We start from the raw sequence: 27,045 nt of genomic DNA on the forward strand, positions 1-27,045 counted from the left end.
AGATGTTTGGGGGTCATTTATGTCGATGGACGAAGGACTCGCCCTGAACACACATGAATGTTGAAGATTGTTAAGATGTTCAGGGGTCACTTGCATCGATGGATGAAGGACTTGTCCTGAATACACGCGAATATTGAAGATTGTTAAGATGTTCGGGTGTCACTTGCGTTGACAAATGAATGACTTGCCCCGAACACATGCAGATGTTGAAGACCATTAAGATGTTCGAGGATCATCTACATCGATGGGTGAAAGATTAGCCTCGAACACACATGGATGATGAAAAGATTGTTAAGATGTTCGGGGGTCAATAACGTTAACGGACAAAAAACTCACCTTGGACACTTGTTACAAAACTACTAATGAAAAGACTGTTAAGATGTTCGGGGATCAATAACGTCAACGGATAAAAGACTTGCATTGGACACATTCGACAAAATTACTAATAAAAAGACTGTTAAGATGTCAGAGGGTCAATAACGTTGATAGATGAAAGACTGACCTAGGATACACAAACAAAACTATTAATGTAAAAATCGTTAAAATGTTTGGGGGTCAATAATGTCGATGGACAAAAGATTCACTTCAGACACACATGGGAAAACTACTCATGAAAAAACTATTAAGATGTTCAGGAATCACTTGCGTCAATAGATGAAGGTCTTGCCCCAAACGCATGCGAATGTTTAAGACCATTAAGATGTTCGGGGGTCACTTGCATTGACGAACAAAGGACTTGCCCCGAACACACATGGATGTTGAAAACTGTTAGGATGTTTAGGGGTCACTTGCATCGATGAATGAATACATGCAGATATTGAAGACCATTGAGATATTTAGGGTTTAATAATGTATGAACGAAATACTCGTCTCGAACACATGCGGATGTTGAAGACAGTTAAGATATTTGAGGGTTAATAACATCGACGGATAATGGCTCACCTTGAACATACGCAAATGTTGAAGACAATTAAGATATTCGCGGGTCACTTGCATTAACGGATAAATGACTCATCGCCAAATACTACTAGGTTGTGAAAATGCTTTCAATATTTTTAAATTTTTTATGAATAAAAATTATTTTAAAGGATAAAAAATATTATAGTTTTTGCATTAAAAATATATTTTATGTTATATGTGTATACATCCACATATAAATTAAATAAAGAGAGATAATGAAATTGCCAAAAGGATATATTCAAGTGCTTTTACAGTTAATACTACCTGGATATAAAAATGCTTTCAATAGTTTTAAATTTTTTATGATTAAACATTATTTTAAATGACAAAAAATGTAATTTTTTGCCTTAAAAATATACTTTATGTTTTATGCATATATATCTACATACATTTAAAAATTATATAAAAAGGAGGAGCAATGGCAGGTGGCCGCCGCGGAACTCACTTGGCAGTTGGCTTGGGCTTGGAAAAAGCCCCAGCCCCAGCCATCATTAGGACGCTCCCAGCGGCAAGGGTTCTTTCTACCCTCATCGCTGGGGTTTTGTAGTGATGGCAACTAGCAGAGACTACGACTCTGTATTTAGCTGGCATGGTGCCTCAGATGCATAAAATAATTTCTCCTCGGCTCCAGTAGTCTCATGTTTGAACATTCCCCAAGAATATGTTTCAACCCTCATGGCCGGGCACCATCATATATAATCAAAATCCTCCAGCAAATTCCTAATTGACATCCAGAAGGGCATAGATGGAATACACATCATGATTAAAATTACAGCTTTGTGCTTCCTCTAATCAGATTTAGTTCAGCTCAACATGACAATCACCATTAATTACAGAACTAGTAACATTCGATCAAAATGACTGACACCCAAACATTTGTGCAATTGTGTCACAAAACACAACAAAGTGGTGTCAACTTACTGAGCTATACTATACCCCATCAACTGGGCTGTTCAAAGTTTGGGGCACCAGTAGCTGAATGCTGGCTTGGTCTTGGAGGAGCACAAGCCGATGGAAGGCTTGGTTTTTGAGGAGCAGCGACCTGCTTATGGGACTTCAATCTTGACTCCCCCTGTACATAAGTTAACTTCTCCGGACGGCGGTGAGCTTCACCCGACTCAAATTTTGGTTTTCTCTTTACCTTCTTCTGTGGCATTGCATCTTTCCTCCTCGAGTCACTGGGATTAGTTGAACTGCCTGCGACTTTCTCTTGTTTAGGCTGGTATATGTTGGGATCATTAATGGTATCAGGCATCCATACAGTAGTACTTGCTGCTGCTGCTGCTGCTGCCGCACCAGGTGGCCTGCTGGTTGGGGTCAAACCATGATTACCAACTAACCTTTGCAGCACATGTTGTGGCTGAACAACAGAACTAGTTTCAAACTGAGCAGCCTCGTTACTTGGAATTGACTTCTTCCTCCTTATTTTCTCTGCATCCTAAATGTAAAGAGAATAAACGTAAGAGATTAGTTGGCACCAAATCATCAACTGACAAAGATGCTTGTCTATTGGTTATGTTGTCAATATAATTTTTGGACAACACTTGAAAATTCTTTGTATGACATAATTCTATAAAGAATTATGTCATACTATAAAGAATTATGTCATACAAAGAATTTTCAAGTGTTGTCCAAAAATTATATTGACAACATAACCAATAGACAAGCATCTTTGTCAGTTGACATTTTCTCTGTTACGTTTGTGATATTAGAATTAACATATTTCTACAGAAATTACTATAGAAACTCATCTGTTAAAACAGCAAGGATAATTAAACCTTCAGATTTCACACAATTCACAAGACAGATAACTAACATCATTTAGATTCCAGGGGTTGCTAGAGTAAAGGAAAAATCTATTGCTTGACTTCGTGAAGCTGTGTGGTAAGATAGTGCTGAGACTGACATTTCAACAATGACCTCACCGGAACTTAAAATATGCAATAAAAGAGACAACGCCACAAAGCCTGAAACTCACTAAGTAATAAAGAAAACATTGAAAAATTAGATGAATCATAAAGAAGATGGATCAGATAATATCCTGATAAAAGCAAGAAATTGCATGGAGAAGGTTTTTTAATTAACAAAAATATTTAATGTGATCCTTAAATAAAAGAAGATGTCGAACAACTGAAGAAAGAGCACTCTATTGCCAGTTGATAAGAATAAAAGAAATGTGCAAAGTGGTGAACATTATATAACTCTGGGAGAGGGTAATCAAGCAAAAAGATTAAGAAGAGAAGCTTAGGTCTTTGAAAAGTGTTAGGACCCCCATCAAACAAACTTATCAGAGGAGAAAGACGGAGGGGAAAGGGGTGGGGACCACAGGGGGCAACCAAGTAAAATGACACAAGGCTAAAAAAGTCACAAGTTAGTTATAAGAGAATAATCTAGCATGTGGCTGGAACGAGCGGGAGGAGTAGGTATACAAGGGAGGAGAGAAAGAGAGAGAAGCATGGGAAATTCTGTTGGAGAAGTCGTGGGAGAGAGAGGCCCTCTCGAATAGGCCTATTTTGTTTTCTTTCATTGTTTTCGCTACATCCATTGTTGAAGCTACTGTAATTGAGGAATTTCTACTATTTTTGAGTTAAAGTTCAATCAATTGAGTAAGAGTTCTATCAAAAAGCAATTTGATTTGATACTTGGCAGGTCAACAATGGATGCTATCTACTTGCCAAGATGCTCAACAGAAATGTCTAGGGATAAACAAAAGATTTGCATGCGATATTAATAGAATTGGAAAAAGCCTATGACAGATTTTCTCACAAGTCTTCTATAGGGTATTGGAGGAGAAAGAAGGTTGGATTGCTTATATATAGACTATTAAATGACATATATCATCAAGTAGAAAACGTGTTATACACATGTGAAAGGCCTATGAGAGAATTTCTGTGCAGGGTGTTTGGGAAGTAAGGTGTTCAAATAGCTTATATATAGGTTATTAAGGATATGTATTATCTTGCAAAAACATGTGTTACGACTTGGAGAAGATACTATGATTTTCCTAATTACAATTGGATTACATCAAGGATTTGTATTGAGCCATTACCTCTTTGCTCTTGTGACGGATGAATTTACAAAATATATACAAGAAGTGCCTTGGTGTATGTTATTTGCAGAAGATGTCGTCTTAATGGATAAGATAAAAGAAGACATGAATGGTAAACTTAAACTATGGATTAATATCTTAGAATCCAAAAATTTTAAATTAAGTGGGTCGAAAAGTGAATACATGGAATGTGAAACTTGAAGACTAAGTGATGGGGGACAAGATAGGAATATTTTAGAAAATTTTATTAATATATTTTGTTAATTTTTTTAGAATATTTTTGTTTATTTATTTCCTAATTAGTTTTGGAAAGATTATATTTTCAAGATTTAGGATGCTAGTTAGGATATGATTTGATCTTTGATATATTTCCTAATAGCTAGGATCTCTATCTAGTCTCTATAAATGTTTTACAAATGTATTATTAAGAAGAATTTGATTATTGATATTGAATCTGAAATTGGTTTGGAGTAATCAGGATTAATCGTGTTCTTGTTTCAGGTTCTGCATCAAGTTATCCCAAAAAAGGAATCATGTCAATTTCTTGGATCAATTGTTCAAAAAGAAGGAAAGATTATAGAAGATGTTACTTATAAATCAAGGTAGGATGGTTAAAGTGGATAGTCCAACTATGAAGCATGAACATGGGAACACGAGACACTAGGACATGATATTTTTCAAAAAAGTAAGACATGAAATGGCTAGGATACGTTAATTAATATACTAAATTTTTATATTTCTAATGGCGCAATAAAGCATAAAATTATATTCCAAACTGATGCATTTAAAATTTATAAAATTGATAAATCTAATATAAAATAATATAGTAAAAATAAAAATATTAAAAATAGAATATCTTCACAAGATGTCAAGAGAATTCCTTGCAGCTAAAGTGTTGAATTCAAGTACTAAACAAAATAATATACAGGAAGACAACTATAATAGTGTACACTGCACAATGTAAAATGATACATATTATGTATTAATTTATTATCAAGTATCAGAAAAGAATCCACTCAAAACAATTTAATATATTATACATATACGGAAGCCAAAGACTGCAATAAACAGGGGATGGCTACACAGTAGAAACCGAAAGGCCAAAAGTTGCTCAAAAAATCCAGCAAACTCTAGACTCCAGTGTTGTTGCAACATTGCCAGAAACACACTCACAAGAAACTCTTCACTCTTATGGCTACTAGCTGACATCGTAGTTCGAAAATATAGTCGTATTCTCCACTCGCCAACATCACCATTAGTAACAGTACGGGCCACTATTGTTGTTGGCCACTCATAGTCCAGAGGCTCCAGTTGTCTTGTCTTCAACCCTTGTCCTTCACAATCAAGTCGAAAATCACAGACAAAGGGGATAAAGTGTGAAAAATCTGGAAATTGGAGAATTGTTCAGTCTGAAAACTGAAGAGGAATGCTAAAATCCAAGTTTAGAAACAAAATAAGCCTAAACGTGTGTATCTAAAGTATACACAGCAGGGACACGTGTACCCTGCACATGTCACCTCAAATATCAGTTTTACAAAGTATTAAAGTGTTGGACATGCCATGGGGGTGTGTCCGACATGCCGGTGACACTAGCACAACACCCCTCCAAGTTGTGTCTGTGCTTTAAAGGTGTCCAACATGTTATTGAATTGCAAAATTGCTTTAAGGTTAAAAGGGGAGTTTTATCAGGCAGACATAAAACCATCTTTGTTTTATGGCTTAAAATGTCTGATAATTAAGTGCCAATACGTGCAAAATATGAGTGTAGCTAAGATGATAATGCTATGGTGTATGTGCAACTATAAAAAAACAAGATCATAATAAGGTCGCAGTGATGCCTATTAAAGATAAAATGTGAGAGTCAGGTTAAGATTGTTTGACCATGTGAGAAGGAGACCAATAGAAGCACCTGTGAGGCAAGTGCATGAAGTGAAGAAAATTGCAGCAAAGGAGGGAGAGAAACCAAAGGGAACTTGGTCAGAAACTCAAAGACAAAAGATAGGATATAATGGCCTTACAAAAGATATGGTCATGGATAGAGATGCATGGAGATTGGATTTCATGGCTGAAGGCGCCTAGTGGGATTAAGGCTTTTAATTGTAGTTATGTAGTAAACTCTCTTCAATTTTTGTAGTTTTTGGATTTGATTTTACCGTAGTAAACTCTTTTGATTGTAGTTATTGCAGTAAACTCTCTTGGATTTGATTTTTTTTCTGTACCTCTTCACTCTACCACCGAGATTCTTTTGGTACTGCCCTAAAACCGAGAGATAGGAGGGTATTTCTTCCAAACAAACCAATAAAATGCAACTTTTATTAAGCACATAGTACATAAATGGCAATTGAGCCCTCCCAAATTACATCAAACTGAAAGCTTGCTCAAGCAAAAAGCATAAATTATGTTCATAACAGTGTAGGTCTATACGTAAAGTCTGGACTCAAGGCTAATCAAGGTCCAGTCAAGCTCATTACCCAAGGTTATAATTGGTAGCAATCAAGGACAGAGTGGTTAGGGAGAAGGTAAACAAGAAGAGCAAGACAAAACAAATCAGAAATAGGTTTCTAAACAAAGCTGAGAAAATATATTTCTCTATGTCTTAAGATTACACGTTAATTCCCCTTTTCTCTTTATAGAGGAAGAGAATAATATCAAAGGAAAATAACAAAAAGGAAAGAAGAATATACACATAATATACATAGCTTCTAAAATATATAAAGAATATTCTATATTCAAAATACTTCTATTTCTACACTCCCCCTCAAGTTGGCTTAAAGATATCTTCCATGGCAAGCTTGCTCACAAGTTTCTTCAACTGAGTTTTGTGTAATCCTTTTGTAAGAATATCAGCCATTTGGTCAACGGTTGGAATGTAGGGCATACAAATTACTCCATTATCAATTTTTTCCTTAATAAAGTGTTTATCAACCTCTAAATGCTTCGTCCTGTCGTGGAGAACTAGATTATAAGCAATAGAGATTGTAACTTTATTATCACAATAAACCTTAGCTGGTAGGGAAGTGGAGACTCTCAAGTCTGATAGAAGCCTCTTTATCCACATGACCTCACAAATGCCATGGGAAACTGCATGAAATTCGGCTTCAACACTACTTCTGGCCACCACATTTTGTTTCTTACTTCTCCAAGTAACAAGATTACCTCCCATAAAGGTGCAGTATCCTGATGTAGATCTTCTGTCAGTTATACTACCTGCCCAATCTACATCTGTATAAGCCTCTATATGAAGATGTCCATATTTTCTAAAAATTAGACCTTTCCCAAGGGTTTCCTTTAGGTACTGCAGAATTCTATAGGCAACTTCAAAATGTTGTGAACCAGGTGAGTGCATAAATTGACTTACAACACTTATAGCAAAGACTATGTCTGGTCAAGTATGGGATAGATAGATAAGTCTACCCACAAGCCTTTGATATTTCTCTCTTTCTACCATATTCTTGCCTTCGGCAGGTTAAAGTTTTAACTTGGGTTCAATGGGAGTTTCAACAACCTTATACCCAAGCATTCTTGTTTCATTGAGTAAATCCAAAATATACTTACGTTGGCTGACAGAGATCCCCTCTTTAGATCTTGCAAATTCCATCACAAGAAAGTACTTTAGAGTACCCAAGTCCTTAATCTCGAACTCATAAGCTAATTTCCTCTTAAGCTCTTCAATCTCTCCCTTGTCATCACCAGTCATTATTATATCATCCACATAAACAATTAAGATTGCTTTTTTACCGTCACTAGCATGCTTGAAGAACAGTGTGTGATCTGCTTGGCTCCGAATGCAACCATAACTTCTCACCGCCTTTCCAAATCTTTCAAACCATGCTCTCGGAGGCAGTTTTAGACCATACAATGATTTTTTTAAACGACATACCTTGTTTTTACCGAGGCTCTTATCAAATCTTGGTGGAAAATCCATAAACACTTCTTCTTCTAAATCACCATTTAGGAAGGCATTCTTTACATCAAATTGGTGGAGTGGCCAATCAAAATTCACTGCAAGGGAGAGAAGAACTCGAATGGAGTTTATTTTAGCTACTGGAGCAAATGTTTCTTGATAGTCGATGCCGTATGTTTGGGTAAATCCCTTAGCAACCAGTCTTGCTTTGTATCTTTCTATGCTCCCATCTGCCTTACATTTTATAGTAAATACCCACTTACAACCTACCGTTGTTTTGCCTTCTGGTTTGTTCACAATCTCCCAAGTTCCATTCTTTCTAAGAGCACTCATTTCCTCATGGACGACTAACTTTCAATCTGGGTCACTAAGGGCATCCTGAATTGTTCTTGGGACATGCAAGTTAGAAATATTTGAAAGAAAGGCCTTATGATAATTAGAAAATTTTTGGTATGACAGGTACTTAGCAATTGGGTGTTTGGTACAAGATCTCACTCCTTTCCTATTAGCAATAGGAACATCAAGATCGGACAAGTCAAATGAAGAATAATTTGAAGGAGTGAGTTTAGAATTACCATGAGAAGAAGAAGTACTATCGGAAGGCCCATCATTCAAAGACGTCGATTGTTCAATAGTTAGAGGAATATTCGGATTGATAGTATTCTTCAGGGTTTGCTTTCTCGTATAAAACTGAAGCTCCGGTTTTGGAATATTCTGATTCGTTTGTGGTAATTCTCCCCTTGGTTCCAATCCTATCACGCTAGGTGCCTGTGAACTAGACACACCCTGTTTCACAATGTTTGGGACATTTATATCCTTGAGTTGTTTATCAGACTGGAGAGGAGCACCAATCATGGTAGGACGAGGATCATAGAGTTTTAAGGAATTATCCTCCTCAACACTAGAATGCAAAAAATTATCTTCTTTCTCAATATGCTCCCCTTGAAGATAATTTTTGGGAAAGCAGGGTTGAGTTTCAAGGAAAGATACATCCATACTAATATAAGTTTTTTTGGTGACAGGATTAAAGCATTTGTACCCTTTTTTATTTGGTGCATAACCCAGAAAGACACATTTTTCAGTTGTGGGATCCAATTTGGAACGAAATATTTTAGGAACATAAACAAAGCAAGTGCATCCAAAAACTTTTAAGGGTAACTTAGAATATATACGGCATAGAGGGAAGAGTTATTTTAAAGAGTTTAAGGGAGTTTGAAACTGTAGAACACAAGTGGGCATACGATTGATGAGATAGGAAGTGGTTAAAATTGCATCACCCCAGAGGTATTTAGGGACATTCATAGAAAACATGATAGCCCTGACAACCTCTAGTAGGTGTCGATTTTTCCGTTCAGCAATACCATTTTTTTGGAGAGTTTCACGGCAGGTGGATTGATGTAAAATTCATTTTTCCTTTAAAAAAACCCCCAAAGATTCATTAAAATATTCAGTGCCATTATCAGATCGAAAAATACAAATTTTTGTGTTAAATTGAGCTTCAATCAGATGGAAAAAATCCTTGAATGTTCTAGGCACATCTGATTTCTCTGCAAGTAAACCCAATAAACTCGAGTAGATTATCAATAAAAGTAACAAACCACTTTTTGCCAAACAAAGTGGAGACCTTAGAAGGGCCCCAAACATCACTATGTATCAAATAGAATGGTTTTGAAGGACAATAGGGTTTTGGAAGAAATTTAACACGATGATCTTTGGATAAATGACAACTCTCGCATTGAAACATAGAAGGATCCACTCCTTTAAACAACGTAGGAAATAAATATTTCAAGTAAGGAAAACTAGGATGACCTAGCCTAAGATGCCATTGCATTATTTGATTAGAAACAGAAGTAGAACTAATACCACTCAATCCGTGAGCTTTTCTATTACGCAAGACATCCCCATCCAAATAGTAGAGCCCATTTATTTCTCTAGCACTGCCAATTGTCTTCCCCGAGTTCTGGGCCTGAAAAATGCAATAGGAATAAAGAAAGATAGCACGACAGTTAGAGTCTTTGGAGAGTTTACTAACAGATAGAAGATTGTAGGCAAGTTTAGGAACATGGAATACTGATTGAAGATCAATATTGTCAGAGAGTTTAATGAGACCTTTACCTGCAATAGGTGAAAGACTACCATCGGCTATTCTTATTTTTTCACTACCAGAACAAGGAATATACGAGTTGAATAGATGCGATAAACCAGTCAAATGATCAGATGCTCCTGAATCAATAATCCATGGAACAGATTGAAAAGAGCTAGAGAGGGTAAAGGAATTTCTACCTGAATAGGCCAATGAACAATTGGGTGTACTAGGGGACAGATTAGGCGTTAACAGTTGCTCTTTGTGGAATGGTCCTACATCAACTTCATAGGCATCAGCTTCATGGGAGTTTCGGGGAACTCGAAACTAATCTTGAGAAGGCTGGGATTGCTGGGTCGGAGTGACTGAAGATGCAGATTCAGTCATGGTGGCTGAAAAAAAAAAAAGGATCAGGGCAACAGAAGCAAGGCGGAGCAGTAGCTAGATCTGCACACAGTGATCGAATCTGGACCCGCTAGCAGTGACCCATAGATCTGGGCGCTTGGATCTGGGTACCCAAGTGCCCAATCTCAACAATAGAAACCAGATCGTATCTGGGTGACAGAAGCAATGAAGAACAACGACCAAGAGCAGCTCTGATGCGCGAACTGGGGCAGCACGAATGCGACCAAGGACGGCGGATAGGAGCGGCTTTGGCGTGCGATGTAGAGCCGACCTTCGCGACCGCAGATAGAGACGACCTTCGCGACAGCAGGTAGGGGCGACTGATGTAGCGGCACGAACGATGGAGAGGCTAGAAGGCCGACCTTCGCGAGAGGCTAGAAGGCCGCGACTGTTCCAGAGGTGGGAACCCACTAGAGAACGACGACGACGACTGTAGAGGCGGCAGCGGTCGAGATGACCAGATCTTAGAGGCGGCAGCCGATGTAAGGGCGGCGACAGCCTGAGGATGCAGAGGTGACAAGCGGTAGGCTACAGAGATCCGCAAAAGATAGACACCCTAGGTGCAGCAGCCCAAGGTGTTCCTTTGCTCGAAGAAATCTTCCAAGGGGAAGCGGCCGGTGAGAGGGCGGTGGCAGATCTTGGGTATAGCAGAGGGATAGAAGAAATTAGGGTTTCACAGTGAATGGCTGTGATTTAATCCCTAATTTCTGCTCTGATACCATCTAAACAAAGCTGAGAAAATATATTTCTCTATGTCTTAAGATTACATGTTAATTCCCCTTTTCTCTTTATAGAGGAAGAGAATAATACAAAAAGAAAATAACAAAAAGGAAAGAAGAATATACACAAAATATACATAGCTTCTAAGATATACAAAGAATATTCTATATTCAAAATACTTCTATTTCTACAAGGTTAAATCTGTATTGTATTTCCAATAGGTAGATAATCTAGAATTTGATTTTTAGTAGGATTATGTAGCTTTTTTGTACAAATAGATGAGTGTGTGGAAGCACCTAATGTCTTGTTGTGATTATTATGGTGTTGTATTACATTAGACTTACATTTGACTGTGTGTTTAGTTGTTATTGTTAGTTAGTAGCCAGTGGCCAGTAGCCTTGCATTAGTTCTTAAGTTGTTAGGCGGTTTCTTTCCGTTATGCTTTGAGCAGTATATATATCAGCTTACTGCTCTTGTAATCTTTATCTTTTGATTCTTCATTCTTAATACATTAACTCGAGGTATTCTTTCTCTCCTCATGTTTTGTTTGTTCTCTGAACCTAGGGTTTCTTACATGGTTTCAGAGTCATTTCATTCGTCTTGATGGCCTTGAATCAATCCTCTCCCTCTCCTCGTTCTTCTTCATCCTTAACCTCTTCTTCTCAGGCCGATTTTGCAGCAATAGCGAAGGCCTTCAACTTTATTCCTATAAAGATTGACTCCAGTAATTACATATTCCGGAAGGCTCAAATACTCGCCACAGTGAGGGCGTTCGACCTGGTCTCGTTTCTCAACAAGGTGCCGCCTCCACCAAAGAGTTTGCCTAATTCGTATGGAGGTGAGTCCGTTGTCAATCCTGAGTACCTGAGCTGGATGCATTCGGATCAGCTCTTGCTCAGATGGCTGTTTTCTACAATTGGCGAAGAGGTTTTGGTGTAGGTGATTCACTGTGAATCATCTGCTGAGATATGACTTTATTTAGAGAATCTTTATGCTCACCAAACAATAGCTAAATCTTTTCAATTGAAACAAAGTTACGATCAATTAAGAAGGATGATCTCTCTATAAATGATTATATCCTTAAGATCAAGACTATCGATTAGGCTCTAGCAGCAATAGGCAAGCTAGTAACTGATAAGGACTTACTACTTGCAATATTAAACGAACTAGATCAGGATTACGAGACTGTTGTGAGCCTAGTGACTTATCAAATGGATGAGGTTGATTTGGAAAAAGTTCAATACTTACTCTTAATGCATGAGCAGAGGTCGTTTGTTAAGAATTCATCTTCGTCGTCTATGACTAGTTTTGATTCACTGAATTCTGGTATGCATGCACATGTTGCAAATATTGCTAATGTTCCTACACGGAATAGCACTGGCTTTGGTAATAGCAATAGAGGAGGTAATGCTATGAGAGGGACGAGTAATATGAATAGAGGAGGACGAGGTCAATGAAGTGCATCTAATAGGCGTGTTTACTGCTAGCTCTGTGGGAAACCAGGACACTTTGTGGATAAATGTTACCATCAGTTTGACATAAACTTTCAGCGGTTTCCTAACCAAAGCTTTGGTGATTTTGGTCGGTCCAATGGTGATAATCAGCTTCATTCAAGGGCTTACATGGCTGCCTTTAGTGATTCTAATGGTGCCTACATGAATGAGGCTGGTTCTATTTCTCTTCTTCTTCTTCTTCCCTCTTCTCTTTAGATATCTTCTTCTTCCTAATCTCTTTCTTCTACTCCTTGTCAATTTTCTACTCATCCATACGTTCTGCATTAATAACCCAATTTCATTACGTTCATAACCTACCTAAAGTGGTTTATACTGTAAAAACCTTATAGAATGTATTCTAGATGGAAGGGGCACGACAATCTCACTATGAAAGGACTTTGAGGTAGATAATGAATAGCAAGAGCCGTTGTTTAATTACACACTAAATTGATGAAGATTCATTAGCTAATATTCCATGAAATGGGATTATAAAAGAATACCATACAGCATATACAATATTACAGTAATCAATACATAACCACTACAAGTATGCATTAGACCATGCTCAGATAAGGTCAGGTCACTTGAATCTCAACCTAAACACAATCTGGTGCAAGAAGAAGACCAACAGTAGAAGAAGAAGAAAGAGATAGGTTAGAAGAAGAAGCTGCTCAAGGCAAACATTCAAGCCCATTGTACAGAGAAAATTATTAACCCCCTCCCAAAAAAAAAAAAAAAAAAAACTAAACGAAACGACCCATGTCTTTCTTCAATGAACAGAACAGAGATAAGTTTGTAGATGTTAATGGCCTTGGGAAGTAAATCATTTGTGTTCTCTGAACTTTTACCAGATGACAGTCAATTAATTGTATTAACCATGGTAAGTATCCCTGTGTATTGAATATAGAGGGATCTACAAACTCACATATATGATGTCTAGCCATACACAGAGGCAATAGCAGAATACATATAAATGGAATATGAAAATTCAATACCTTATGCTGGCTGTACAGTGACTTCTTCCTCTCTATTGCTCTACGTATAGCACGTTTAATCCCCTGGTTGTCCATGAGTCCATCTGGCCAGAATCCCGCCAGCTGCATCAAAATTTGCAGACACAATGAGAAGGACAAATAAGTTTTATGGACTTAACTAGATTACATATAAAAAGCTACGACATATAATATTAATAACCAACACCAATAAACAACAATATATCAAGCCTTTATCCTGCTATGTGGGGTCAGCTACAAGATTCTAGATTCCCATTTATTTCTATCTGTTTCCATATCTTCTGTAAGATCCAAATACTTAATGCCAAACCTAAAGGGTGTTTAGTTGTGGACAAATACAGACCCAGTTTTCTGGAAAATCAGTCCACATAAAATGGAAAACTAGAAAAGTTGTTCAAATATAAAAATTTTCCGAATAGAAAATGGAGACCTAGAAAATGTGGTTCTCCAAAATTGTATTGAGCTTGGAAAACTCCCAAAATGAATTTTCTAAATTTTCCTTGCTAAATTTGGAGATCTGGAAAAAGAAGTTCCCCACAAATTTTTTTCCTAAATCATTTCCATCTTCTTCTCTAACACAAGTTGCATAAATTTTCCAAATCTCTATCTATTTTGAACATATGTTCCAATTTTTTAGATTGGAAATTGTTTTCTGCACTTATAACATTTGAATGCAATTTTCAAATTTTCTATAGAAAATGTAAACTAGACATTTTATAGAAAATTAGAGATAGAAAACTGGAAATGATTTTCCACAACTAAACAGCCCCTTAATGTCCCACCAAGTTTTTTTTGGTCTTCCTCTACCTCTTTTGCCAAGTACTTATTCCAGTCCATCAACTCTCCTTACAGGAGCCTTTGTTGGTTTTCTTCTCACATGACTAAAATAATATTCACAACCAATCAATGAAAATGGAACAAGATCCAGACGAAATAAAGTCAACACAATACATCCTCCCATCAAGAGAATTGTCGTGTGAAAAAGTTCTGACACAATCCGAGATGCAGACTGAAATACAATCTCATAAAGCAAAGGTTGCAGCCAGAATTGTTCCAGCTTCATACTCAACCACTTAATGAGTCCCTGAAGAAGTTTCACATGAAAGACTATAGAGGCAGACACAAAATTCTGGCCCTTCCTAATCTGAACATAGTTAAAAAAGAAAAGTACAAGCCAGATACCTCTGCATATAGCTTTCTCACTTGTGGACCTGTGTCTTCATCAAGACCCTAGAACAAATAATGGCACTTGAGATGAGTACAGTAAGAGAAAAATCTGTCTAAAACAAGGAAAATATCTTAAGTGGGGCAATTCTAATACAAATCAGTACTTCCACATAGAGGTCATAGAGATCACGAATCTTGTCCTCCAACACATCATCCATGGCATATTTTCTTTTATTGATTTCCTCTCCTTCATTGCCAATTTCCTTAACATAAGAAAATGCTCCAGCTTGTTGCTCGAGTGCCTGAGAAACATATTATAAATTGGCATCAATGTGGAATTACGCAAAGTTTGTCATCAACATGCTGTGAAAGCATCAACCGATATAAGAAAATATTCAAGGTAACTTTCAATAGTAAACATTTCCACATTTAAACAGAAGAAACTTCTTCCAACATAGAAAAAACCTCAGCAGTTTCAGCCCTCTCTCTCTCTCTCTCTCTCTCTCTCTCTCTCTCTTTTGTGGATATAAATTGCACCAGTATCCTGTTTTAAGACTTGTGGAGAAGATATGGAGACATTTCCAATTACAATTGGATTATATCAAGATTTTCCATCAAGTCTTTACCTATTTGCTCTAATGATGGATAAACTCACAAAGTACGTCCTACAAGAGGTGCCTTGTTATATTATATTTGTAGCTGATATGATTTAGTGGATGAGACAAAGAAAACATAAATACTAAGCTTGAATTATGTTGGGTCACCTTAGAATCCAAAGGCTTCAAGTTGAGCAGCTTGGTAAATGAGTTTATGAAATGTAAGTTTAGTAAAAAATGAAGTAGGAATAGTGTCGTAGTTAGACTTGAAGATCAAATTATTCCAAGAAAAGATCGGTTCAGATATCACAGATGAATTATTCATAGAATCAAGCTATGATAGTTAAAGTAAAAAAGTGCTTGCACCATTATGCAATTGAAAAATTCTTTTAAAGCTAAATGGGAAATTTTGTCTAACTGTTATAAAGCCAAATTTGTTGCATGGTATGTTAGGTAGTTACATACTAACATGTGCAAAATATAAACCTGACTGAGATCAGGGTATTGAGGTGAATGTGCAGCTATAGAAGAAAAACCAAATTTAAAAATGAGATTATCTTAAATAAGGTTGTAACGACAACTGTTGAAGATAACTTGCTACAATTAAAATGGTTAAGATATGGGAAAAAAATACCAATAGGCACACTTGTGAGAAGGGTGGACGAAATAGAAGATGTTTGTGGCAAAATAAAATAGAAAAAGACCCAAAAAAATAAATAAATAACTCTTATGCATAAGGGATATAGTGGTCTTATAAAAGATATAGTCTTAGATAGAGATACCTAGAGAACTATAATTAATGTAATGACTCCATCTAGTGAAATTAAGGCTTGTAATAATGATAATTATAGCTGAGGTTTCAAAGTTACATTGGTTGCCCTTGTCAATTGTTAGCCTACCAATATTACCAAAACATCACCTTCTCTATTTCTACCTTGCATTTTAGTGATAATATCAATACATCACACTCTCTATACAATAAACACCAATCATCAGCAACTCCCAACCAAGCGAGTGTATTAATTGCTGTTAACAGATGAAACTTGTTAGAAGAAATACAGGAACGAAATAATAAACTATTGTATTGAATTTTGTGTTGTATAATCTGAGTTGACTTACACAATATTTTTAGACTAGCAATACAAGATAAAGATAATGCCTAATCAAACTAATCAAGATTTGAATTGAAAAGATAAATCAAATATATAATATAATAGATAAATTTGGTCTAATTAAACTAAAACTGATCATCATCTTTAACATCCCCCCTCAAACTCAAGTTGGTTCTCCCAAACAACTTGAGGTTGACAACAAGATTTGCAAAGAACTGAATCATGGAGCTTCCAGAGAAAGAAAGAATCTCCAAGAATAGATTGAAGGAAGACCTGTAGGCAGTGAAAAGTGCAGCTGGAGAAAGAAGTAGCCACCCCAGAACAAAAGTCAGCAAACAGTTGATCAAGAAATCAGGAAAATTAACAATTGATCCAAAAGTTGCCACAGGAGCTGAGTAGCTTAACCAGAGATTGCAAGAGGACTTCCATTGGTATTGGAATAACATGATGCCAAAACAAGGAATTCCAATGGTATCAGAATACCATGAATTCAGGACAAGGATCAAAAAGACAGGAATTTGATTGGTATTAGAATACCATGAATTCAAAACGGGGATCCAAGATGGGAAATCTAATCGTATAAGAATATCGTGAATGCAGAAGAGGGATCAACAAGAGAACTGTCAATGGCATCAAAATACCTTGATTCAATCAATGTCAAAGGAGAATTGTGGCCCGAAAAGAGATCAAGTAGAATAATTGGAACTAACGGAGGAATCAAGGGGAATAGTCAAGGCTTAATAGGGAAATATAATACAATCAGTGGAATAACTAAGAACAACTGAGAATAATTAATGGAATTACTGATAATAGCAGAGTTATCAGGGAAATAAATGAAGATATCAAATATATAGGGGAATAACTAAGAAAACTGAGATATCAGGGAGCAAAACTGAATAATCAGAAAAAGTTGAGTCTGAAATGGATTATGGGAAAAATGGGTAATGAATAATTGATAATTAGAGAAAATTACCAATCAGTCCAGGAAGACAATCTTGGCAAAGAAACAGGGATCACCAGCAGTGAAGACAACCAGAGAAATCGACTGAGACGGTATGGTATTGGTAAGGCAATGCACTGGGCGGGGGGGGGGGGGGGGGGGGTTAGATTTTTGTTGCCACAGCAGCAACAGCGAATGGAGGAGCAAGGAGAAGCATTGGAGGCCCTGCAGTGAAGAACCAAGTCCAGATCCAGCAGTGGTGAAGGGAGGCAACAAACAGTGGCAGTTGCAGCAACGAACTGATTGTTGTGTGGTCTGGTTGGCAGTGAAGGCTAAGCAATGGCGAAGATCTAGTCTTGATGGCAATATTAGTCTCAGGAGGGAGCTGGATGCTGGAAAACCAACAACGATGATGAACTTGCAGCCAGATTGAAGGGCACCAGATTTGAGCAATGGTGATGAACCAGCAAGTTATGGTGGGGGAGCTCAACAAAGAAGGCGATTTGGTCAAGCGGATTCTCCAGTTGGCAAAACAAATGGTTGTTGGAGAAGGATCAGCAGTAATGGGTCTCTTGCGGCGGCAATGTGCTGGTTAGAGCAGTTGATGATGGTGGCCACCTTGAGAGGGGGGTTGAGTAGGAACTCAATTGAAATAACAGATTTAAAAAGAAATTGAAAATCAAGAACACAAGGGGGCAAAAAGAATCCAAACTAAGAAAATTGGAACTAAGCTAAGACAAAGTAGAGGAGATTGGGTTTGCAAAGAATCACAGGATCAACAAGGCTCTGATACCATGTTAGAGGAAATATGGGAAGGAAAGAATAAACAAGTGTATTGAATTCAGTATAGTATAATCTGAGTTAAAGTCAATGATATTTAAAGAATAGAAGTACAAGATAAAGATAATGCCTAATCAAACTAATCACGATTTGAACTCAAAAGATAAATCTAGATTGGAGATAAATCAGATCTAATCTAAAGGATAAACCTAATCTAATTCTATACAATTGAGAGTTTTTTAATTTAATTTTATGTAATTGTATTTTAGTTTTATTAGGACTTTTATAGATTGTGATAAAATCTAAATGGTATTAGGTTACCATATTAGGTAGGAGTAGTTTTAAAGAGTTCTAGTTGTTTTACGAGTTGTATCAAGCCTATATATATGCCTTATTGGTAATCCAAAATAACTCTGCCTGTAGGTCAAGTAATTCCCTTAACAATTCTAGTGTTAAAGGTATCATTCCTTATCAAAGCCAGTCTCATGCTTTAGGGGCGGAACCAGAAATAGTTGAAAGCGGGGGCCAAATTTACATCAATAAATTTTGAACAAAACAATTAATAAAATATAAATAATTATTTGAAAATATTAAATTTATTTTATTTAAATTGTCCTCCATGCTCTTTTTGAGAAGCAAAATATGTTAGGATTTTTAATAAAGGTTAAAATGAGGGAATTTTTTTTTTTTTTTGTCTTTTTGGTAATAGAAAACAATTACAGCTTGTATATTTATTTACTTGTCTCTTATATTGTTATGGTAATTTCTCTCTTTTCATAATTTTACTCATTTTGAAAGAATAAAAGAGATGGCAAATACAATATTTGAACAATTACCCAAACCATATATATAGCTATATATATTTACACAAGAGGGATTCCAAGCACATAGGGGGGGCCATGGGCACTACCTACCCCCCTCTAGTTCTACCCCTATCATGCTTGGATAAAGGAGGAAGTTTGTAGTAGGTAGCCAACAACCAACATAAAAACCATTCAATCTTTGTATTGCAGAGTCTAGACAAAATTTTATTTAGCTAGGGCATAACCCTCTTAGTGATGCATTGTATTGCTTGAGTACAATGAAAAATGGGCTAGAAACATTGTTTCAATGCCTAGTTGTAGTGTTAATTTTATAGTGGCTCTTGTATTTCATGTATGGATGCAAGTAAATAAGTTATCTAAAATTAGGGACTTAAGATTGGATCGTGAAACATAGGAACCTTGACAGGAAAATTTATCGAAGTAAATAAGTTATCCAAAATTATAAACTTAAGAGGAACATGAAAATAGGAACCTTGACAAGAAAATCTATGGAGGTTGTATAAGTGATGATTAGGAGAGGAGTTAATATTATTTTCCTTCAAAGATGAGATGGGGCTTGTGAGAATGCTAAAATATTAGCTGAGTCAAGATATAAGCTTTGGTATGCAAGGAAGGATCATACGAAAAATGGAGATGGGATTATTATGGATAAGATTTAAAGGATGAGGAAATCGATGTAAAGAGGTGGAGAGATGGGATTTGTAACACCCCAAGTAATTGCAAGAGACACGAATAACGAGTAAATGGCCAATGGTAGATATGTGAAGGAGGTAACATAGGCACATGGCAGAGATTAAATGAGGGTTTACAAAGCTAGGGACCAGCTATATAGTTGCCAGAATAGCATGAAAATTCAAGAATTAGTTATGTTGTGATTGGAGTCTTTATGTGGAAACAATTTTGGACTTAAACTAGAGAAATGAATGATGGTTGAGATATTGAAGGTAATCAAATAATGGTGGAGAGGTCCAGAAGACAATAAGTGGAATTGCAGTTTCCCAACTGTATTATTTACATGTGCTTAGGGGAATATGAGGAAAAATGGAACAATAGAAGTCTCAAGTGAAAATGTAGGAAACTACATATAAAATGTGCTATATATAGAAAATTTAAAGATGGAAAATGTGTAATATGCAGAAAATTAAAATGGAATGAGCAAAAGTGAGAAATTTGATTCTCAATCATGTATAACCTAATTCCATCATTTCGACAGATTGCATCTTTCATATCTCTCATTTCCACACTTACACAAGTCTCAAGTCGGAGAGACTGAGGGAGATTTGTGACTTAAGTTGAAAATCCCTACTTGTATACGATTTCTCACTCCTCGTAGTGCTTCTTTGTTCAATTGGAGTGACTGAGGATGAGGTGTTCTTGCTAAATTTCCATATTAGTAGGTGTTTTGGGTTCTCTTGGGTTAGCCGAACCCTACATGCCGGTTCTTTCTGAAGAATTTTGAGGTATTGTGTAAAACCAAGAAGATCAGTTCGAGAACTTGGAAAAAGGAGGTAGCTGATTACACGAAAGCAAGAGCTAGTTGGCCATTTCGCTTGTTGAGGGTGAGAATTTCATGCTTAAGGCTTTACTTGCTTCGCATATGTATTGTCTTTATTTCTATGTGATTTTTATATGAGGATGCTTGTTGTAATTATTGGTAAAGCTGCATAGTAAGAGGCTTTGTTGTATGAGCTAGTATGAAGTTAGAAAATTATGTTTTGTAACGTGAACACTTAAAGCCTTAGTTTTGAAAAGAAAGCCTAACTAGTTTCAGGTGGTTCCGAAATCTAGCTCAGAGAGAACCATTTCCAGGTATTGCATATCACCAAGCCAAATCAAGTGTAACATGGCTAGGGTGAAAGGTTGAGGTAAAATAGAAGGCCAAACCTAGGTTTATGCAACAAAAATGAAGGGGGAAGTGCCAAACCCACAAGTTTTTCTTAGGTTAGAAGGGTATAAGCAAACATATAGATTTGTAACAAGGGCTAGAATCAAAAGAAATTGTGAGTAAGGCATATGTCATGAGTATAAAGTTTAAGCCTACCTGAATTTTCAGTTGTGGGAGTGGAGAAACTGCAATTAGATGCCTAAACAAGAAGTGCCTTAGTGTATACGATTTGCAAATGACACTGTCTTTATGGATGAGACAAGAAAAAAGGGTAAATTACATCAAGCAACCCTAAGATTTTGCAAAAAGACATAAACACCCTCAATATATCAAAAATGACACAGACCTCTCTTGAGGCTATTGACCATGCAAAACCTTCCCCACCCCCCAACCAACTGTGAATTAACGAATGCCAAATTTTTACAAATGCCCTCTCTCTCTCTCAACCAATCAGGGTTCCTATCCTCCATGGGTTTTTTTTTTTTTTTTTGGGGGGGGGGGGGGGGGGGGGGAGAAGAGAGAGAGAGAGACCCATCGGTGATGGGGTTTCTTTCAACCCCAGGATTGGGAGTGTACAAGAAAATTTCATCATCAGGGTCTTAATTATTATTACACCTGGGTTAAAAGAAGAATTTTCACTATTCTTTTTATATTTTTCTAAGGCTAAAAGGGGCAGCAAGGTCCGTAAAAAATGAGGATCAATGTTAGGGACCTGTTACTGACAAATAAAGATCAGGTTCATGTTAGTGTATCTTCTGAAACCTGAGACACATTAATGGTAGGATGTGTTACTATTTGTCATTTAAATTACCCACAGGAGAGGTCAGTAACTTACCTTTTTTGTATGCACATTGAAAGGAAAAACTGGAGCAGGAGTGCAAAAACTTACCTTTGACTTTATACAGGACAACTGCATTCTAATCAGGTCAGCAACTTCCTTTTTCATCTGCTGAAGTCTATCATCTTTCTCCTTTTTGGCTGATAAACCCATATTAACCATGTCTTTTAAATTTCTCTGTTGCGAAAGCATGGTCCATAAATCAAATAATTGGCATTATAAAAGCAAATCAAGCACTTTAGGATAGCAGTAAGTAGAGGGCTGCATGATGATCTCTATGTTGTGGTCCAAGTTAGCCTATACTTTGAATTGCTTCAACCATCAAGCTAAATGCAAAGTTAATACAGATATGCATATATATATGTGTGTGTGTATATTTGTTTCTGAATATATATATATATTAATTCTGAACTTCCTTACTGTTTCCAACTTGCCGCGAATTATCACAACTATGCCAGTTCAGATAATTGCAGCATAACTTGACAGCAAGCACATATCTAATGAGGAAACACAATAAGCTAGCAAATTGACAATAAATAATCTCATAGTTGTATTTATGATGTGCTCCAATAGTCCCGACATCACCCCACAAATCCTATCTTAATGAGTTGGCTGTGGAAAAAGGTCCATGGTTTGTTCCTGTTGTAAAAACAAAATCCCTTTTCTTGGCTCAAAAAAGTGGCAAAATAGAAGATATATTAAGAGGCATAGTGAAAGACTTGGGAAAAAGCCACGTTCCCCCCCCCCCCCCCCAGAAAAAAAAAAAAAAAATTCCAAAATGTTTCTTCTTTTTAGGCATAGCATTCTTGAGTTTTCAATTAACTTAAAGAATGGAAGGTTGGAGTTTGGACACCCCAAAAAAACGATGAAAGAAAAGAAAAGACCAAAAAAGGGGAGGGAGAGAGAGAGAGAGTGATATTCTCATTTTGATTCACCTAGAGGAAGGTAAATCAACAAGGAGGAGCTTTGTTTTTTAATCAAGAAAAGCTTCTAGTTTTCAACTTGAGAAAATTACCCTTGCTAAAAGGTTTTCTAAATTATAGACATAGATTAACTTCGTCTTGCAATTCTCCAATTCTTGGGATTACCGCCCTTCCGCAGTCTCCCACCACTTGTGCCCTCGATTTTGGCAGAGGAGGTAAATCGCGGGTGGAGATTTTACCTCATTGTGCAGGACAAGGAATCAAACCCACGACCTACTAATATGAATTCCAACTTATCGTGGCCCAACTACTTGACTTGTGCCCTGTGCGAATCCCAGCTTAATTGTATTTCTTGTTGGCCTAGATTTCTGTGTACTCTTGCATGTATACGAATCAATTTCTTAATAACTTTAACCACCAACGAAGAGAAATCAAGGTTATTGTTGAATGCTCTAGACAACTGTTTTTCTGATTCATCAGTCATTCTAATAACTTGTCAAAGAATCCCATTCAGATTACCACTACTTACCATCATTTAATAATCATAGTCAACACCAAAGCTCCTGCAGCTAAGAAAAGCTCAGCTTGGTGGAGAACAAAGAAAATAAGAAAAATATATTTTACAGAATTATCTCCTTGGAAAATAGGTACCTTTAACGTCCTCAGCTGTATCAAGTGACCAAGAATACTCATAAGATGATTAACCAGCTCTTTTGATATTTTTCCTTGGCTTGCCTGCTGCAACCACAAGTAATATATATGTTCAACTTCTTTGAAAAAAGAAAAGGAGATTTTATTTCTTTGAAAATCTCAATGTGAAGTTGAAATGAAAAGGAAAGCCAATAAAAAAAATGAGTATAAGATGAACTCTGATAACAACAATCATGTCAGATTTCTAGTACCGCTACTCTAGCAACTTTAGCAAGCTTCTGCTTTACTTCACGTGGCAACCTCCTCTTGACTGCCTGAGATGAATTATCAGCATCCTGAGCTTCTATAGTTGATGGTCGTACTGCTATATTTAAATAGAGAAAAGCAATTAATAGGCTTTCAGTGTCATCAATGAATAATCACAACTAAATATCATAATAATCACAAAATACTCAAATATACATTCTGCAACCATCCTCTCTAACTCCCTGATAGCCTTTTCAAGCATCGTACTTTTTGCCCGAGCACTGGAACCTTCCTTTATCTGCATTAATGGAGCCTTCTACATTACTTTATAGTACAAAAATTTGATACAAGATACCATCGAATGAAAAACATATTGTCAAGTTGCAGGAAAAAACACAAAACAAAAAAGCTATCAACAATGCTATAGCACACAAAACTCAAAAAATAGAAAGATAGAAAACAAAACTAAGATGTCCTAACAGAAGCAAGCACAAAAGGATTAGTGAACTATTTTTCTCAATGAGCATAGGTACATCTTTTCTGAAAAAAATTTAGTGTAGCCTTCTACTATGTACAAAATAATGGCTCCAGCTATTCTAGATCGCATGTTTCGTACTCATAACAAGCCAATAAGGAGGCAATGAAACAAGCTGGAAGGTCAAGCATTAATTGATGCAATATATGTGCTGGTTGAATATATGCGCTTTTTTGATAAAGCATATGTAGGTGATATGCAATCAGCAATCAATGATTGTGTAGCCTTCACTGCTTTAAATAACGTACTAATCCTAAGCGAACATAATGATTGAGTTCTATGCATCAATAATATCTGCTTGTTTAGCACAACAAAAAGTCAATTGTACCCTTCTTACACTTTTTTTCTTTTCTTCCCAATACAGTAATTATCTTTGCTCATGGGAACCATAGAGTTGGAAAGTATAATTTGCAGAACTTTGAAGGATAATATAGATGCAATATCAAGTTGATAGCAAGCTTTCAAATATATGTCAGAACACCACAGCAAATGGAAAAACATATCAGTGAAGAACTCAAAACAGTTTATTATGGTGGAAGAGAGGGAACAAAATTAGATGACCCCAGTTGAAGTAGGCCCTTTAATCATTCTCACCATTAACATGCCTTAATTCCACTAGGTGGGGTCAGCTCCATGAATATCTCTTCTATCATCATTATCTACGGGCAATTATGAAACATGTCATGTCTAAGGGTTTCCAACCAAGCTTTCCTTTGTCTTCTTTTACCTCTTTTGTTATAAACTTGTACTCTATCCACTCACCTCATACATGCATCTACTGGTTTTCATCTCATGTTTCCAAACCATTTTAATCACATTTGGGCATCTTATCTTGCACCACTCCAGCCTTATTACATATAATCTCATTTCTAATTCTCACATTGTTCCTCAATGTTGTGTATGTACCATCCTAATTAGAAGACATACCTGCACCTTTGAGGCCTGCAGTCCAAGTTCCACACATTATTATAAACAGTAAATCCAATCACGTAATAATTTTTGGCATATGCACAAGCTGGACAAAGGGATTGGGAGATGAACTGCAGTGGCGAAAGAAAATAAAGCAGTTTATTGACCATAACCGCAAACAAAGAGGAATCCTCTCAACCCCAAAGAGAAGAAAAATAGTTCATACAAATGTATAATGGCTCAAAGAAAGCTTTAAAAGCTAAACTGTTCCTTTACATAAGCACCATACAAGTATAAGGGGGGATATCCAAAGATGATCTGTATCCTTTCGAAGAAACCATGATGTTAATTCAAGAAAAAGCATAGGGGCAAACCTGAGCAGCGAAATATCAAAGATAAAACACTCTTAAGTTCCAAAGAGTATCAACAATCATGGTTGACATGGAGATGAGCATCCATTGAACAAGACGAACACAGGCAATAAGAAGGCAACCATGATGGCTGAACTGAATATCATCGGAAAATAAATTAGATAGACAGATTCAAGGACATTCAGCTTTATTAATGTCCAAGATCAGAGTGTTCCAACGTTCAAGTGATAGGAGTTATCCACTGTGTATATGAAGGTCCTACAAGAGCTTACAAATATTTGAACAATTTTAACCAGGAAAACCATAAAATATCCTTAGCAAAAAATAAAAATAAACTATCCATTTTCCTATAGAATTGCTTCTTTATTTTTTTTTTTAAAAAAGGTCGCACTGTTTAGGCTTGACTAGAATAAGAAACAGATCATCGACCTAATCTTTAGCATACAAATAAGCACCATAGAAAAAATAGAGGGAACAGAGTATGACATTCTCATTCAAGATGAAGGGTTTCATATTCTGTCAAAAACCTATATTAAATTTCAGGTTGCTCTCGACACCTCCATAACTCACTCCAAAATAAGGCATGGTTTCTACCATCTGCAGCCCCGATGCCAGAAAGCCAGAAATCACTTAATGTAGCAACTCATACAATCAAATTAATCCAGTGGTGCAAGGCACAGAGGAGAAAGAAAAATCACACAGATAGCAACTCATACAATCAAATTAATCCAGTGGTGCAAGGCACAGAGGAGAAAGAAAAATCACACAGAACTATAACGAAAATTAACTGTGAAGCACTCACCACAGTTTGCATAGAATACTTTCTGAAGATCACACTGAATTATGAAGAAAACTAACTGTGAAACACTCACCACAGTTTGCATAGAATACTTTCCCTCAGAAACATTCGGATCAGGCCTTTCGTGAATGCCATCCTTTTCACTCCTCTGAACTGGTTGACCTAACTGCTCAATATTGTTTATTCCAGACTGAGGCATGCATTGGGCATATGAACTTTTGTCATGAGACCTCTGCACAGAAATGCCAGAAGATCCAACTCTATCTTTCATTATGCTGCCCTGGCACTTAGTAGGAGCCAATCCTGTCTTCTGCTTGTCAATACCCCTTTCATCAATCCACGAAGAAAGTACGGGATCAGATGAAAATTTTGTTTCAGCAGATTTCTTCATCTGATTCTGAAATTTTACATGTTCATGATTTAGGTTAGGTAATTCCACCACTTGAGATGGATCAGTAGAGTTCTTCCTAACCAAATGCACTGACTTTCCAGCCACCTTCCTTCCCACCCTTACATGTTTATTTGGCACATGACCGTCACCACCCTCGCCATGACCTTTATCCAAATCTTTCCTCCCCCTTTTCTTTTGTTGTTGGTTAGGCAATAGGGTAGGCTCATTTCTAGCACAATGAAAAAGAAAGAGCAGAAGTTAGGGAGAGAGAGAGAAATAAAAAAAAGAAAAAAAGAACTCATTTTACCTAAACTAGATGAAAATTGACCCTCTTAGCATAAATTGAACTAAACATCACCATGAACCTGAAAATTCAGCAATGACAGTACGTCATAAAGTAAACCGCGATACAACCTTCCCAAAGTAGTCACATAATTTCTCCTAGTAGCTC

At 36.7% G+C, this 27,045-nt stretch overlaps 1 protein-coding gene across 5 annotated transcripts in view; it reads right to left on the bottom strand.

Annotated features, from left to right (window-relative positions):
* Positions 1 to 1,656: 1,656 nt before the first annotated feature.
* The window catches only part of LOC127799373 (ubinuclein-1-like), a 44,820-nt gene continuing 19,431 nt past the window's right edge, over positions 1,657 to 27,045 (bottom strand). For 2 of the 5 annotated variants that reach the window (XM_052333357.1, XM_052333360.1), the window contains 9 exons: positions 26,277 to 26,823; positions 23,806 to 23,887; positions 23,595 to 23,707; positions 23,344 to 23,430; positions 21,821 to 21,946; positions 14,959 to 15,096; positions 14,810 to 14,857; positions 13,610 to 13,711; positions 1,657 to 2,398 (listed from right to left, as the gene is read on the bottom strand). In XM_052333357.1, the coding sequence (XP_052189317.1) occupies positions 1,901 to 2,398; positions 13,610 to 13,711; positions 14,810 to 14,857; positions 14,959 to 15,096; positions 21,821 to 21,946; positions 23,344 to 23,430; positions 23,595 to 23,707; positions 23,806 to 23,887; positions 26,277 to 26,823 (1,741 nt within the window). In that variant the 3' untranslated portion in view covers positions 1,657 to 1,900. Of the gene's footprint in view, positions 2,399 to 4,933; positions 5,344 to 13,609; positions 13,712 to 14,809; positions 14,858 to 14,958; positions 15,097 to 21,820; positions 21,947 to 23,343; positions 23,431 to 23,594; positions 23,708 to 23,805; positions 23,888 to 26,276; positions 26,824 to 27,045 lie in introns of those variants that run through there. The other 3 variants (XM_052333359.1, XM_052333358.1, XM_052333361.1) reach the window with 3 other exon arrangements.

This window comes from Diospyros lotus, chromosome 4, assembly GCF_014633365.1.
Source record: "Diospyros lotus cultivar Yz01 chromosome 4, ASM1463336v1, whole genome shotgun sequence".
NCBI classification, from domain to species: domain Eukaryota; kingdom Viridiplantae; phylum Streptophyta; class Magnoliopsida; order Ericales; family Ebenaceae; genus Diospyros; species Diospyros lotus.